The sequence below is a fragment of the Taudactylus pleione genome, unplaced genomic scaffold (genome assembly GCF_031769625.1).
Source record: "Taudactylus pleione unplaced genomic scaffold, aTauple2 ptg000229l, whole genome shotgun sequence".
NCBI classification, from domain to species: Eukaryota; Metazoa; Chordata; class Amphibia; order Anura; family Myobatrachidae; genus Taudactylus; species Taudactylus pleione.
The window spans coordinates 3,346,661-3,363,153 of record NW_028284631.1 but is presented as its reverse complement, the minus strand read 5'-3'; the positions used below and the strand labels follow the sequence as shown (position 1 = coordinate 3,363,153).

The 16,493-nt window shown below is 44.0% G+C and overlaps 1 protein-coding gene across 1 annotated transcript in view; it reads right to left on the bottom strand.

Annotated features, from left to right (window-relative positions):
* Positions 1–16,493, bottom strand: part of KLHL30 (kelch like family member 30) — a 38,009-nt gene that overhangs the window by 3,388 nt on the left and 18,128 nt on the right. The window contains exons 2-7 of the mRNA XM_088479284.1: positions 10,592–11,414; positions 8,910–9,072; positions 8,455–8,541; positions 6,803–6,958; positions 6,468–6,656; positions 1,862–2,007 (exon numbers count right to left, since the gene is read on the bottom strand). Coding sequence (XP_088335410.1) covers positions 1,862–2,007; positions 6,468–6,656; positions 6,803–6,958; positions 8,455–8,541; positions 8,910–9,072; positions 10,592–11,365 — 1,515 coding nt within the window. The 5' untranslated portion in view covers positions 11,366–11,414. The remainder of the gene's footprint in view (positions 1–1,861; positions 2,008–6,467; positions 6,657–6,802; positions 6,959–8,454; positions 8,542–8,909; positions 9,073–10,591; positions 11,415–16,493) is intronic.

Genomic DNA, 16,493 nt, shown 5'->3' with positions numbered 1-16,493 from the left:
GGAGACTCCCTGAAATAGTAGCAATCTCCCTGTCTCCCTGAAGAGTCCAGCAATCTCCCTCATTTCATCCTTACCCCCATTATGAAGCTGTTATATTAAAAAACAGAGATATATACATTCAAATGGGATCATTAGTGTCATTTCCTTGCATTGGTTATTATAAGGCACAATGATCCCTATGAATTTCTGAAAAGTATTTTCATCAAACAGATCTTACTGACTGCTTTTGGGCTGGGTTTACATATGGATGTAAGTCAGGTTTAGGACACGCCTCTCAGATTTATCAGTACACGCCCACTGTAACACGCGCTCATAGGTGCTGCTTTCACAATCTCCCTGAAATGCTTTTTCAAAAGTAGGCAAGTATGGTTAGCGCATATCTCTGAATTAGCCCCCTTGTTCTCATTTATTTACTGCATTATATCTGTTCTACGGTTTACAATACTGTATGGGCAGGGCAGGGCAGGGCAGGGCAGGGCAGGGCAGGGCAGGGCAGTAGACAATGGCTGTGGTATTTGTGAACTTGGATTTATGTGTGGCTTAATGTGAAGTGGGGGCACTACAGCATATCTAACAATTTTATGGTGCTGGAGGTTATTATGCATTATATTTTTTTAAAAACTGCTAGTATTTCATATTAACAATTTTATTCATGGACCCCCCACAAGATAGTTGCCCAGGGGCGCCCATAAACCTGAATCCAGCCCTGGTGTAGGGACACCTGTCTGCTAACCCACAATATCCTGAAGTAGGAGAGACTGGACTGTTTTAGCAGCTTTATTTATTAAATACTAAACTCCAGCAAAGACCCAACATTCACTACAGAGAGTTTATGAAATTATTCTTGAAGAGCCCAAATTATTTTGTTGTCATTGTTTATATGGCATTAACATATTAGTATTTATGGCTTCATAGTGGCATTAGGCATTCCAACAAAAATCTGTCTGGGAAATTTGTGGAGGCAAATCTGTATTTTTCAATCCTTTTTTATTTATGACACTTAGAGCCCTTTCAATTTGATTCGCACCTGCAATACTTTTTCGACTCCCGGACTTTCCGCCTACTTCGCTTGTTTTACATGCGGAAAAGTATCGCGCGCGTGCCCGCGTATCCCTGGCTTCAATTTGAAAGTACGTGAAAACGGGACCCGGTGAAACTTAAACAAGCGGAAAGTCCTGTCAGATATAGGGAAATCAGCCTGACAGCCCCAAAAGATGCTCTGACATGGGGGTTAGCTATGGTTACCCCCGATTTGGCTTGCTGAAGGTATTTGGTGATTTTAAACGGGTTCAATAACTGCTAAATAGCGTTTTTGTACAAGTGGTGAATAGTATTCAGAAGGTTTTATTTGCAAAAAAACACCTGGGGCATACTTGGGGGACCCCCCCCTAGAGTCTAGTTCGCTAGTTTTTAACTTTGTCCCCAAGCATTTTTTTTTTCCGCCCCCAAAATTAAAGTGATTTTTTTTTGGGGTGTTCTTAAGTGTTTTTGTAAAACTTTTTGACGCAGTTTACATTTGGGGGACTGTCTGAAGGCTGCACGGGGGTTCCCGCAATATTGCACCCCAAAACCCCAATTCTGCACTTTTTTCCGCCTGCTATCATAGGCGAAACTTTTCGCCTATTACATTGCATTGACTTTCCGCCTAGGCAGAAAGTCTTTCAAATTGAATACGGCGATACTTTTCCGCCTGGCGAAATGACGTCATGGGTGAAACCTTTTCGCCGATTCCGGCTTTTCGCTCCAAATTGAATACGGGCCTTAGAGTTAATAAAGACTGTGATAAAAGCCACATACAGTACTGTACAACATAACCTGTAACAACCTGTTGCAAGGATTTCTAATCCTGTACAGAACTCACCTTTTTCCACAGATTGGCTTCTGGGAGATACATGTAAACTTTCTTGGTGTTATCAGCAATAAGGTACACAGACCCTCCCAGTGCACAGCAGCGAGGAGAGGACAAGTATTTTGGGATGAATGGAGATGCAATGACACACCAGCTATCTGTAGAAGACAAGAAGACATAAGGTTTTCACCTCATAATCACTTTTTATATGGTTTGCAACTCTTGTTTCATAATGTATTGTATTAATTGGAGATACTGTATGTTTCTTAATTACTTAGTCTACTTTGCAAGTAGGAGTATGTGTATCCTAGGAAAACACTGAGAAGAAGCAAAGTAAAACACTTTTCCACGACTTCCTCCATAGCTATTTTCATGCAAAAATAAATATTCAGTATACATATGTATGAGGCAAAGCACTGCCTGCGGGGTTCTGTAATCCTATAGAAGCATGAGACTGTGTGCAGAGTTATTTTACACTGAAGAACAGGGCTGTACTAACCACGGTGTGACTGATGCTGCGGCCAGGCCAAAGGAGCACCGCAGCTGCACTTTATATTCCTCAGTGGCACCTGCTAAGGACTCCCTAAAGAGCTGTCCAACCATCCCTCTCTGGCACCATCTGTCTGTTACTCACAGTATGGCTTCTCGCTGCACAGAGGGGAGGTGGTGATGATGAGGGGTGCCATAGAGAAGGGCGGTAGTGCCCAGCTTGCCCAGGGCGCTAGACTATCCAGGAATGGCACTGCTGAAGAAGTCTGAGGTGATTTCTAATATCAGTATCAATCTACGTAGCGGCTACATTATTGCTTACAGAGACAAGTTTACCTAATAAACATCCAGATGGTGACATCAGTCCTTCCTCACTATAAACTATGACACCAGAATGTAATGTTTATAGAACAGATATTAAAAACAAGAGTTTATACATATATTAACTTATAATAATGATCTCTACAAGAAATTTCCCATGATTCACTGCACTCGCAGGAATTTCCATGCAACTTGTGGCGGCCCAATCATATGTTGCAAAATATATTCAATATTTCTCCCATCAATGTAGAGATAACATGTCTGTACCATAATAATGTTTATGGAAAATCATTAAGGCAAGTGATATTTCCTCATTCTATTGGGTCAGGGAGTGCTACCACATTTACTAGTTAGAGATATCTCAGTTGTATAATCTGTTAGTTAAACTTCATGATGATGTCACTGGGATCCCCACGGTTGTGTCTGCACTGTAAATAAACAGTGTTCTAGTCACTGCGCTATTCAGAGCCCAGGCATGTTATTGGCAGCCAAATTCCTTGTGGAGTGTCGTTTGGATGAGCTGTATGTTAGTAAAGAGAGAGAAGGTGTTTGCGTTGGTGTTATTACACAAGCCACAAATCTAATATATGTAAATACAAACATTTTAATAAGCATGTAATATGAACTGCAGTTCAAGAATATTAAAATTGACACACATACATGACAATACGATAAATAAGCAATTAGCAGACTACTAACCATTAGGCAAATAAATGAACCAATTTGCATTAGTAACTGGACGTAAATGATGTAACCAAATAGTCTCAATGTCCAACTTATGCCAATGAGGCAAATCGATATAATGGAAGTTGCATTACTGACTGAATTGGAATATTGTATCCAAAAAGTTCCCAACAACACACTGATTGTGATTGGAGACGGTCTAAATAGATGCTCTAACCATCTATGATATATTGTGAAAGGATTGAGCTGATGAATGTAGATACACAATAAGTTCCAATATCACATTGAAATAGATAGTCACCATACGTTGGAATAAGCCCCTCAGCAGGAGTGTGAAGCAAAAGGATAGGAGACTTGTCCGGTAGCACGGAGGCTCTCTAATCCCAAACTTGTAGACACCAACTGCATACGTCCTTCCTCGTCGTGGGTTCCCAAGGAATAATAGCACCAGCATTGTTGTGAAGCTGCGTCACGCCGCTCCAGCGGCTCCTGGCCACACTAGGGTAGATGCAGGGGTCCGTATGTGGAGCGCTTGGGGCAGTGAGCGAGCTCCAGGAGGAGATGCCGGGTATCTATTTCAATGTGATATTGGAACTTATTGTGTATCTACATTTACCAGCTCAATCCTTTCACAATATATCATAGATGGTTAGATCATCTATTTAGACCGTCTCCAATCACAATCAGTGTGTTGTTGGGAACTTTTTGGATACAATATTTCAATTCAGTCAGTAATGCAACTTCCATTATATCGGTTTGCCTCAATGGCATAAGTTGGACATTGAGACTATTTGGTTACATCAATTACATTCAGTTACTAATGCAAATTGGTTCATTTATTTGCCTAATGGTTATTAGTCTGCTAATTGCTTATTTATCGTATTGTCATGTATGTGTGTCAATTTTAATATTCTTGAACTGCAGTTCATATTACATGCTTAATAAAATTTTTGTATTCACATATATTAGATTTATGGCTTGTGTAATAACACCAACGCAAACACCTTCTCTCTCTTGTCTATTTTTGTGTGAGGGTTGATTGCAGGATCCCTCTGGTGTCAGCTGCAAGTGTTATTATTATTACATTAGACAGCAATTGAACAGTTAGCGCACCATATATTTTTTCTCTATTTTTCTGTACATTAGTAAGGCTCAATTATTTACTGCATGTGGATCTGCAATGTAGTAATGTTGAATTAATAAGGTGTTTCAGGATGTAGTTTATATCCCAGTGTGCTGGATGCCGCTGCTGGAATCTCGACACCATTCATAATCATGACGCCAGCATATCGGCAGTAAGTAGTTGGGTTAGGGGGAGGGTTAGGGGGTTATGGTTAGGTACTAGGGAGGAGGGTTAGGGATAGGCACTAGGGGGGGAGGGTTAGGGTTAGTCACTAGGGGAGGAGGGCTAGGTTTAGGCACTTCTAGGTTTAGAGAAAGGTTTACTTCAATGACTGAATATTATTAGGTTCTTCCATAAATTATAGTAAATGCAGCAATCAGCTCAGACGCTGGCAGTAGACCGTGTCATAACTCATTCTGCTGTGATTAGAGGAAATTGTTAGAAGATAAGCTCTATTATGATTAGCAGACTGTCCAGGATACTGAAGTGCCTATCCAATCACTATAGAGTAGGGATGGCCATCGGTGAACCTCGATGGTATGAAACAGTGGAGGCTCCAGAGCTGGGGCTGCAACGCAGTCCAAAATTCAAATAGGGGAGTCACAAACACTGCCAGTGAGTCCTGGCCGGTGATGTTTGGGATGGCACTGCACTGCAGACCCACCTCTGGAGCCGGCACTGGTATGAAACCATTGACCGGGAACCATCAATGGTTTTGCCCACTGATGGTCATCCTAGTTCTCTTACAGATGAGTCTTTGCCAATCTAGCCTCAATATGCCATGCAGTGTGATATGCATAGTGTGAGTGAGCCGCCAGGTCCTGTGCAACTTTGCTAGCGTCAGGCCTCTTTCACACCAGTAGACTGTGCTGATTCATTTGACATGCAACAGGTGTATATCTGTGTGCAACTGAGTCTGTAAACGGAGCTTGGTGTGGAAATAAGCTACGGCCACTGCATCGTAACGCTTTGCATGCTGATTGAGAGACTCAGTCGCACACAGATATACAAGTATAGTATATCAGATTAATCAGCACATTATTATTATTGCGGCTTTGACACATTTTCAGCAAACAGACGCCCAATGCTATCAGAGTATCACAGGTCCAGGCGCACCGAGAGGGGCTGTTTGGCGTGACTGCAGCATAGATGAGTGAGTGCACATCTGTATTTACTGGTCAGCAAACCAATCAGAGTTGGGGTTGCATCGGGTGGTGGTGCTACAGTCTGTGTCTTGGTGCCAGGGAGAAAGAAAACAAAAAAAATGCTGGGCTCTGAGCCATCCATGGTGGAAAACTATTGTATCTCCACTATAAATGGCAAAACCATAGGCCATTGGTGGTTAACCATCGATGGTTGTTAGCCATAGATGGTCGATGACCATTTCTACTATAGAGTGCTCTGAGCAATGAAACTGACAGTACCAGAGATGGTTCTTCTCGAGCTGTCTGTAATAATGTTTAAGGTGTGAATTCAGCGAATCATCTGAGTGTAAAGCTGGTTACACACCTGAACAATGGTGCTACCCGGTGATGCGATGTAATGATACAATGCATCACCGTACACAATCCGTTATATATATATCGTTACCTGCTTCATGTAACACCACCACGTCGGATGTGCAGAACATTCAATGGGACAATGCAATGAGCGACGGGTGAAAACTATGGACTGGGGGTCACATTATATACGATGGTTGTGCAAATTGATCATTACCAAGATCGCACGATATATCGTATAGTGTGTATCCAGCTTAAGGCTTGCTGCAGCTGAAGCAGGACCAGAACCACCTGGACCACAATTAAGTGGGAAGCTCCTCCTGTAGATTGGCACCTGGTGTAAATATGATCCAGCACACAGCGGGTCCCTGGTGGAACACTTGGTAGCTACACTCATGGAATACACATAGATTAGTACCAGTATCTGATAAAGAGGTGTTTTTATGTAGAGGTAACTACTGCAGGGAGAGTTAAATACAAAAAAATGATTGTCATTTCATACCTGTAGACGGATTGTAGCATTGCAGGGTCAGTGCATTGTACTTTATAGCGCAGGAACCAACTAAGTACAGCTTCCCGCTGCACCCAACAGCAGTAAAGTTGCTGACGTACTTCTGGGCAGAGCTTACTGGAGACCATATTCCATTGTAAGGGTCATAACACTCTACCTCCACTGCTTCCTGCAGGGTTCCTATGAAGACAGGGAGCATAAATAAAAGGCCAATTAATGATTGTCTGTGGGGCTAAACATTGTGTCAGTCGTTGCAACAACTCAGAAAGTGTTGGTGTTTATATAGGATAAGAAATATGTGTTAGATGTGTATTGTGAATTCTCACCTCCTATGACATATATCTCCCCATTCAAAGAGGCACTGGCATGATTAGTCCGTGGATTAACCATAGGAGATAAGGGTTTCCATATCCCTTCATTCAGGACAAAACGCCATCCTTGACGTGTTGACCAAGAATCATCTCGGGAACCACGAGAGCCACCTAGGAAATAGCAAAAGGAAAATGATGAATGCCCTATCTAAAAGCTATTACATTTTAATATGAAAGCCGTCATACAACTATTTACCTAGACCAGCGACAGGTGGCCCTGGGTCCACATATGGCCCCTAAGTCTTTACTTGCAGCCCCAGTTCCTTCCTGCTTTGTTGTCATATTTGTTATAGCTTGAAACACTTATTTAAAATACCTGCTAATAAGTTATTTCACATAGGTGCCTCTATCACTGATTGATTTTAGTTGCTTCAGAGATTAAGAGTAATGTGCGGCTCTTTTGAAGGTTAGAGGGGCGCCCAATGCAGCTTACAAAGTGTATCAGGTTACCTATCTTGTCGTGACAGGGGCGGGACCTAATGATGTCTAGAGCCCAGCCACACCCCCCACGCTGTCAGCATCATCTAATCTCTGGGCTTCTCCTGTAGAGGAGTTAACGAAAGTCGGCAAGTATGTGGCACAGTGATTAGCATTACTGCCTCACAGCACATGGCTTCAATTCCAACCACGGACCTATCATAGTGAAGCTTGTATGTTCTCCCCATGTCTGTGTGGGTTTCTTTCATTTCTTGGTTTCCTCCCACAAACCAAGGACATATTAATAGGTTCATTGGCTTCTGACAAATATAAAATTTTGTGTGTCCATCCGTGTGATAGGGAATCTAGACTGTAAGCTCCCCTGGGGAATGGTTAGTGGCCAGGGGAGTCTTGAGAGGAGGTGGCCTGTGTGCATTCCCCATCCAGGGCCCCCTCCTCTCTACCCTGCGGCCGGCAGCCGACTGACGTGGCTGGCCACCCACCGCAGCATCAGTAGACTCTGGGCACTAGAGTGTGCCCAGAGACTACCGCGCATGCGCAGGTCGCTGGGGAAATGGCGTGGCTGGCTTTTTCCAGGCGATTTTCTCACTGCGCATGCGCAAAATGCTGGTTAAATGGCCATGGCGGGAATTTTTCGGCTTTTTGAACAGCGCTGAGTCACCCAATGCAGGACCTCGGAGAGGTAAGTTTTATATAACATGGGTGCAGGATGTGCCCCGGGGGACCCTGCCTCATTATAGATACACCCCTGTTAGTGGCGGAACTTCCGACAGTTCGCTCAGAGACATGGCTGCCACCTAGTAACCCCATCATGCCCCCCCAGCAACCCCTGTCCCCTGTCACCAGGTACCTGGAGCTTAGAGGTGAAGTCCAGGAGGGGTCAGTGATATTTATGCGATACAGTATTTTAATCAGGTTTATAAACTCTCCATTTTGGGAGGTACTCAAGGGCACATCCATTAATTTGGACTGACAGAGGAGAAATACGCGGCAGGGAGCTAATGCTTCCATTGCATCCAGGACTTACGCCACCGTGTGTTCTATATTAAAATTAAACCACATCATTTTTAAAACACTACAGTGATTTTTCTCTCTACTAAGCAACACCTTTACCTTATTCTTTTTAATATCCTTCTATTACACTTTTTAAAAGCCTGTGTCACACTCACCTGTAACGTAGACATCATTGTTAAGTGAAGTAACAGAGAACCCCCACTTATTATAATCCGGGAAATCTGGGAGATCCATCCACATTTCTGCAATAGATTTAAAAGCATGTCAGAAAAAGAACAGTAATGTAACCCTCTGCTGCCATTATTCCCCTACCAACATATCCTCCTGTACTCGCTTTGGGTCCATGATATAAATATATAAGGTTATAAATAATTTCTAAATAAAAAGCTATCTGATAGCAATATATGGCTGAGGAGGGTGAGAGACCTACATTAGTAACATAACCCTTCCCCGCACTTTCGAAAGCAAAGTATATTATAACAGAGAGATAAGTGATAATTACCAAGTTACTATTTCCAATTTTCTATTATACAAATGACCCTTAGGGTCATAGGTGAACTGGGATCGAAATATTATTACATTAAATATTGGATGGTGTGATTTTACTCACTAGTTTTGGGATTATAATAAGCGAAGTTTGGCAATGTCCTGGGCGGGGTATCATCTTCTTCATCATCATCTTCATCTTCTTCCTCCTCCAAAACTTTTCCGCCTACCACCACCAGTACTTGTTGGAGAGTTACTGGTGTCTGCTCAGTACAGCCCTTTGTCACCTGAAATTGCACAGAAAGGACTGTGAATAAAACCTGACATTCTGCCTCTGCTTATCCCTTCTCTTCCCCACCCTATCTCTTATTATTATTATTACATAACCTTTTCTGTCCCCTTGTAAGTAACGCAAGGGTCATAGTGGTGAGAGGTGACATACTGTACATCTGAAAGGTGACAGGTGTGGGAAATGTGACACGAGGTGTAACTAACTGATCACTCACAGTGTGTGAGAAGTGATACAGTTTGGAGAGATTTGCGAGGAATCTGATGATAGCTTTGACAGGTGATATGGGGCAATAAATAGCACAGATGAGCTGTGGGATGTTATCCAGGTAAAAGGACAGGTCAGGTGTAAGAGCTGTCTCTGATGAGACATGACACAGGCTGCAACACTGCACAAGCTCATCATGTTAACACACCAGTGAAAGGTGACACAAGTGTTAAGAGGTTAAGAGTTACAGACAGGAGTGAGACCACAAGATGACCCAGGCTAGAAAGAAAGCAGGTGATGTAGGAGCGTCAATGAGCTGTAAGTCGTCCATTAGCGAAACATTAATAGATATGGTATTGGTAAAATTACAGCACAAATTAGATGCTGTGGACATCTGGATTCTGAAAAATAGATGTTACCTAGCTGAAGTTATATATCATTGCTGGTTTACACAATATTACAGAGCAACTACATATCTTTGCCTTGTGAATGACCATAATTTGAAAGAAAATGCCCAAGAATGTCTACATAAAATACAGAAAATAATAGGTACATACTTGCTGTACACATTTTGTAGCCATCCAGCACCAGTTACGATAAGGACAGCTACATAGTTCATGTAGTGCTTATTTATTAGAGACTCGCAAGTTGTGGACTATTTTAGAGTGAAGTAAATATACATTGTACGTCTACCTTGTGTTTTTAAGAATTTGTCAGGTGGAATTTTCCCCATCTCATTTAAAGTCATGTACTTTGCAATTGCGATCCTTGCAGATATGGTAATTACGCCTCCTGCTGCATTACTTATCCGAGCTGCGTAGTCCAACGCAGCATCGGATACTCTGCGGGAACATCGGTCGGCTAAGTGACTCAAGGGGTCACGTAAGCTGGCTGCCACAGATGAGAGGAAGAGGCCAGGAAATCTCTGTCAGCCGATGGAGATCCTGGTCTCTTCCCTCCCCCACAATGGCGGGGTCAAGGCCATCGTCGCCGGCCCCTCCCCTCCCACAAATGGCAGCAGACTGTCAATCAATGACAGTCTGCTGCCAGTCTGCGTGCGGGACCGCAAACCCATACTGCACATGCGCAGAACGGGTCAGGTGCCTGCGCAGATTCCCGATCATTGGGAATCTACGTTCAGTGCACTGCTGAATAAGGCCCTTTGTTACTATGGACAGTGTTTCTGAATCATGTCTAACACACATGGCTATAGAAATAACAGTAACATCAGCTGGCCTGGCTTTTATTACATTCAGAACAGGTGAGGTCTACTGTAACCCCACTGCAGATTGCACATCTAGGTACAGTACCTGCCCAAGATTCCTGGTAATCAGTGCACGACATGTCTCGGATTCACTGATCAATGGCTCAGCATCCATTAGCTCTTGCAGGTAAAGATCAGTCAAACTTGATAGTCTGGCCATATTCAGCAACTCTGGGAGATATGGAGTCCGGCTCTTCTCATCTTGCCTCACCCACTGAAGGACTGCCTGTGCCCGGCTCTGATCTTCCCTTACTTGTAGCAGCGGATCACCCAAGTAGCGAAGTAGATGCTCAGGTGGCAAAAGTAGGAATTCCTCCTCTTGGGTTACAGCCTCAAAGTTCTCCTGTAGGAAAGACCAGGCCTTTGCAGTAACCTCAGGGCAGCCATGTGTTTCACCAAACTCCCAGATGCCTAAGCAATTGGTGGCATCCATCTGCTGCTGTAGATAGCGAATACACACCTTACGCACAGCAGGAAAATTCAGCTGATTAGAGACACGAATCAGTCCCTCTACATTTACCTGGTTAATAGTGAGGCGACCAGTGTAACAGAAATTAATTAAAGTCTCCATGAGTTCGGCATCAACCTCTTTGATCTCCACATGAGCAGAGATGCTTTCCTGGAAGTTTCCCGTGAACATGGCATGGAAATACTGGCTGCAGAGAGCCAGCACTGCACGATGACATGGGAACTCCCGGCCTTCAACGATCAGTGTAACATCTGACAGCTGGGGGTTAAAACGCAGAGACTGCAGACCTGCTAGAATGGAGTCTGAGTGAGATGGAAGACAGAATTCCAGGTCATCAATGTTCCTCACCATGCTTCCCTCTAAGGAGCCTCTACAGGAGGCCAAACGTGGACTGGAAATTCTGTAAAACAGAAAAAAAAAATTTGCAATAAAGAATATTAAACGCGGTAAATTGCACACGTAGCATAAGTCAGCTGCTCACAAAGAGGACAAATTTACAATAATACACAGAAAACATAATGTACAAAGCAAACTATCATCATATGAAAATGAAATGAATAATATATAAGATTTATTTACTATAAGAAGTGTTGCGGATGGCAGGTTATGGGAAAGTTGTCCACTTTTCTGCTAGCTGGGACACTCCTCAAATTTGGGAGGCTCCTGGAAGTTCCAAGAGAGTACGCAAGTATGCTTCATAAAACCAGGTGTACAGTACACACAGGAGATGGGGGACCACAAGATGCGCATAGCACTGTATACGGGCAAATAGATGCATTTTTTCCATGCACGCAGTGCAGGAGCATATACACCATAAGTGTTATATACTACTATTATTATTATCATTATTAATAATAAATATCTCAGGTTAATTATACAAATAGCAATGCCCACTAAAGATTGGTTGTTTTGTAGGACAATGGCCATGATATCTTGTTCATATATGGGCTAAGGCAAACAAAAAGGGGTAAAGTATTTTGCTTTGAAGTGAACATGCTGCTTAGCGACATTGGGAAGATGAATTACTAATGAGGAGAGCGGAGCCTTTATGTTGCCCAGTGTTGTGAATCTCGTAGAGCGTTACATCTTCTCACGGTTACCTGTGCTTTGTGTGTCCTTAATGCTGTCTCAGTTAATGAGTAGAACATTCTAATTAAAATTGTATGACGGCTATTGAGCACAGCTCCGCATTCCGTAGCTGTGTGTAATTAGTATAAAGCATTTTATATGCCTTTCTTTTGGTTTTATAGCCAGCGCATACACCTTCATTCGTAGCCTATTCTGAGATAATGATAGCCTAATATCCCTCGTCTGCTTATAATTTTATCCTGCAAGGCCTCTGTGAGATGCACTTAAGAGTAAGGGTAAGATGGCCGCAGATGTACTTCGATGTTACCGATATTTACACAGATATGCGTCATCGGCCGCAGGTAAAAAGGCAGCACTGGGTGTCTTTATGCTCAGGTGATCTTTGCTAACATTCCGTACGAAATCACAGCTGCGATCGCATTTGCGTCCATCTCTGAATCAGGCCCACTGTGTAGTTATAATTGGTATCCGGATGGAAGAACGACAATCTTTAGATCAAGTCAATAGGTCGACACGAGATGGTCGACAGGTAAAAGGTCAACTGACAAATGGTCGAAAGTGCAGAAAGTCGATGGGGTTAAAATGTCAACAGATTCAAATGGTTGACACAAAAAAATGGACAATATGTTTATTCAACATTTTTAAGGCTAGGGTTAGGCACAAGGAGGTGGGTTAGGGTTAGGCACCAGGAGGAGGGTTAGGGTTAGGCACCAGGAGGAGGGTTAGGGTTAGGCACAAGGAGGAGGGTTAGGGTTAGGCACCAGGAGGAGGGTTAGGGTTAGGCACCAGGAGGAGGGTTAGGGTTAGGCACCAGGAGTAGGGTTAGGGTTAGGCTCCAGGGGGAAGATTAGGGTTAGGCACTAGGGGAAGAATTAGGGTTAAGTTTAGGCACTTGGGGGAGGGTTAGGCACTAGGGGGAGAATTAGGTTTAGGCACATGACGGAGGGTTAGGGATAGGCACTAAGGAGGAGGGTTACGATTAGGGTTATATTACATTAAAAATATGTGTCAACGATATGAACCTGTCAACCTTTTAACCCTGTCGACCATTTGTTAGTTGATCTTTTGAACATGTCGGCCTATTACCTATTGACCATCTTGTGTCGATCTATTGACTGTCGATCTAAACATTGTCGATCTATTATACCACACCTGTCATAATTATGAATATATGGGGTGGTTCAGCTTGGGACAGAATTGCAATGCTGCACGCAAGGACACTATTTCGAACAGCCAATAGAGCTGAAAGCTGGGAACCATAGGACCAACTACGGCTGAGTTTGCTGTCTTTTACTTTGATGTGCGTGAACAGAAGTATTTGAGCAAAGTATTGTTTTATACATTCTCACAAGTGCGCTCTCCTTGTTTGTTGCAATTCTGAGATGAGTGACCTTTGTGGCTGAAGGGTCGGGAAGTAGCGGCACAATATCTATCATAAAAGCTCTGGACTTTTGACTGTGGACTTTCAGCGTAATACTGACAGTATTGTATATGTATATATAGGCTTATACACTTTCTACAGTACACTTTGTTGGACGTACTAAGCATCGCAATGTGGCACATCCCCCTTGTCTTCGAGTACATACCGTGGTTCATTACCGCGCTATGTACCAAGAATATCGCAAAGAACAGTTCTCCCAATAACAGCTGTTCTTTGCGATGGTTCCAGACAGAGGGACTTCTGGGTTTAACACCCAGAAGTCCCTCTGTCGTCCTTCAGCACATGCGCAGAAGGATGCGGACCGCGGGGGGTGATGGGAGGGATCCAATCGGATCCCTCCAAAGGGGGAGCTTCCCAATAAGAAGCCCATAGGCATTACCCATCGGGACTAAGCACCGATGCTTAGTACATTTGGGGAATGCTGTAAAACCCCCCAAAACTGCATTTTCGGGTTTAGTACATCCCACTCATAATATGGATACTAAAAGTCACCAAAAAGTTCAGCGACCACATATAAGTAAGAGACTGTAAGCTAAATGCTTCCATACAGGTCACACCAAAGCGCTTCTTGCGCGTGCGTGTGTGTGTGTGTGTGACTGTGTATAGATGTTTTATTACTTAACCCTTTGAAAGTTACAAAAGATATATATATATATATATATATATATACTGTATTATTGAGGTTAGAAGTTTTTTTCATTGGTTCTGTATTTGGAAACCCCCCTTTCAAAACCCAGTGTTTGCCATTGGCCAGGACAAGCCCCTATAACACAGGGATAACATGTTCCCTTGTCACACGATAGGTTCAGCCATTGCCAGTTATTCAGCTGGAACCAATTTGGAAAACTGAGAAACTGAATATGTTTATGACATTGAAGTCCATTTATTTTACACCGTAAACTGTTAGAATAACTATTTATGCCCCTTTCAGACTGTGATTTTTTTTTCTTACTTCATGTCTATCCTAACTAAGGCAGATGTGGAACTACGGTCATTTAAGGGGGTATAGCCTCTACAGAGACTGGGGGTGACGGGAGCCTGGCATTGCCGTTTCACCATCCTGAGGCCCCCACTTTTCTCTACTGAACATGTGTGGCGCAGGCTCTAACCCAAATTAGCAATGGGACACAGTGATGGTGTGTTTCCCTCCAGAAAAGAAGGTATTCTGTGTTTTGCATCAGGTGTTTTAATAATTTTCAACATTTTGATGCCATTTTCATAGCTGGAATCGGACTACATCACACATTGCAACATAAACTTGTTTACAAAACTGCTGTGATTTGTGATATGCGGTTACGGCACCAGCATGTGCTTTAAAAGCTTACAATCTATAGGGTGAGATAGGATATAATCCATCAGACAATATTGCTTTACTTTTGCCATGGCAACCCCAATGCCACCTCTGTTTAGGTGCCTGCTGCCTGAGACACTTGTCCCCTAAAGTATAAACAGATAAACAGTTTTGTTGTCAGACTGTGGTGGCCAAACAATGGACATCTACTAATCATACATGTCTACACTCCCGGTTTTCGCAGGAGGCTCACAATTTTTGGGGTAATCCCCCACACCCCCGGAAGGGTAAGTACTTCTCCCGCATTCTGGGGATGGGGAGAATTTCTGCGGCGATCGCGGGTCCCCGTAGAGGGGGCGGGGCTTAATGATGCGATTCTTCATGAATCGTGTCATTTATCCCGGCCTCCTATCTAAACTAGCGCATTGTTACCTACCTTTTATAATCTCTTCCCGGGAGAAGCCCGGGAAAGAGAAGCAGCAGGGGGCCGATGGGGGTGGGGCCTAATGATTCGCGTCATTAAGCCCCGCCCCCTCATGGCAAAACTGCCACGATTGGGTGAAATTGACATAGGGGGCGGGGCCAAATGCTGTGATTAATGCAGAATCACATCTTAAGCCCCGCCCCCTTCACGGAGACCCGCGATCACAGCGGGTATTCTTATTCTGCCCACTTCACTAGGAAGTGGGCAGAATGCGGGAGAAATGCCTACCCTTCCGGAGGTGCGGGGGGTCACCCGAAAAATCGGGAGCCTCCCGCAAAAACCGGGAGGGTAGGCATGTATGAACTGGCGCTAATCGGGGGGATTTTCCCACGAAGGGGGCGGGGCTTAATTACACGAGCCGTCAGGCCCCCGTCACAACTCATTTGCTTCTCCTCCCCGAACATCTCCCAGGGAGGGGAAATTAAAGGTAGGCAACTATGCTACTACTAATTTCAAAATTATCAACTGTCCAAAAACATCCATGCTCAGAGCCTCATTTATCAATGAGTAATGTTCTTGTTATCACTCGTTTCTAATCTTAAATGGTGCTCCAACCAATCAGCTCCTAAATGTCATTTTTCAAACAATGGCAGATAAATGAGGCCTAAATATTTCAATAACAGAATATGAAAACATATCAAGCAAAACAGGCAACTTAAGTTAAACAGGCCACATGAATGTACTGCTGCTTGGGAAGCAGTTGGGAAGCTGATGGACGGAATCCCGACTGTCGGCTTCCCGACTGTCTAATCCCGGCAAGTGCTAAATAACAGGCGTTGAAATCCTGACACCTGTCATTTTACCTACGCTGAGAGCCCGACACCCGGCTTACCGATCAAAGGTAAGCTGGGCGCCGGGCGCGGACAGCCGCGTGGGGGGGGTTAGGTTTAGGGTTCCCGGGGGGGTACCTAACCTTAAGTCCCCCCCGGGAACCCTAAACCTAACCCTCCCCCCCCCCCGGCGGCTGTCCGTTTAGCGTTAGGCTAGGGGAAGGGAGGGTTAGGGTTAGGCACCCCCCTGGGGGACTTAGGTTTAGACGGCGGGGAAGGGGGGGTTAGGTTTAGGCACTTAGAGAGGGGGATTAGGGTTAGGCACTTGGGGGGGAGGTTAGGGTTAGGCATCCCTAAGGGAGGGTTAGGGTTAGACACCCCCCCAGGGGACTTAGGTTTAGGCG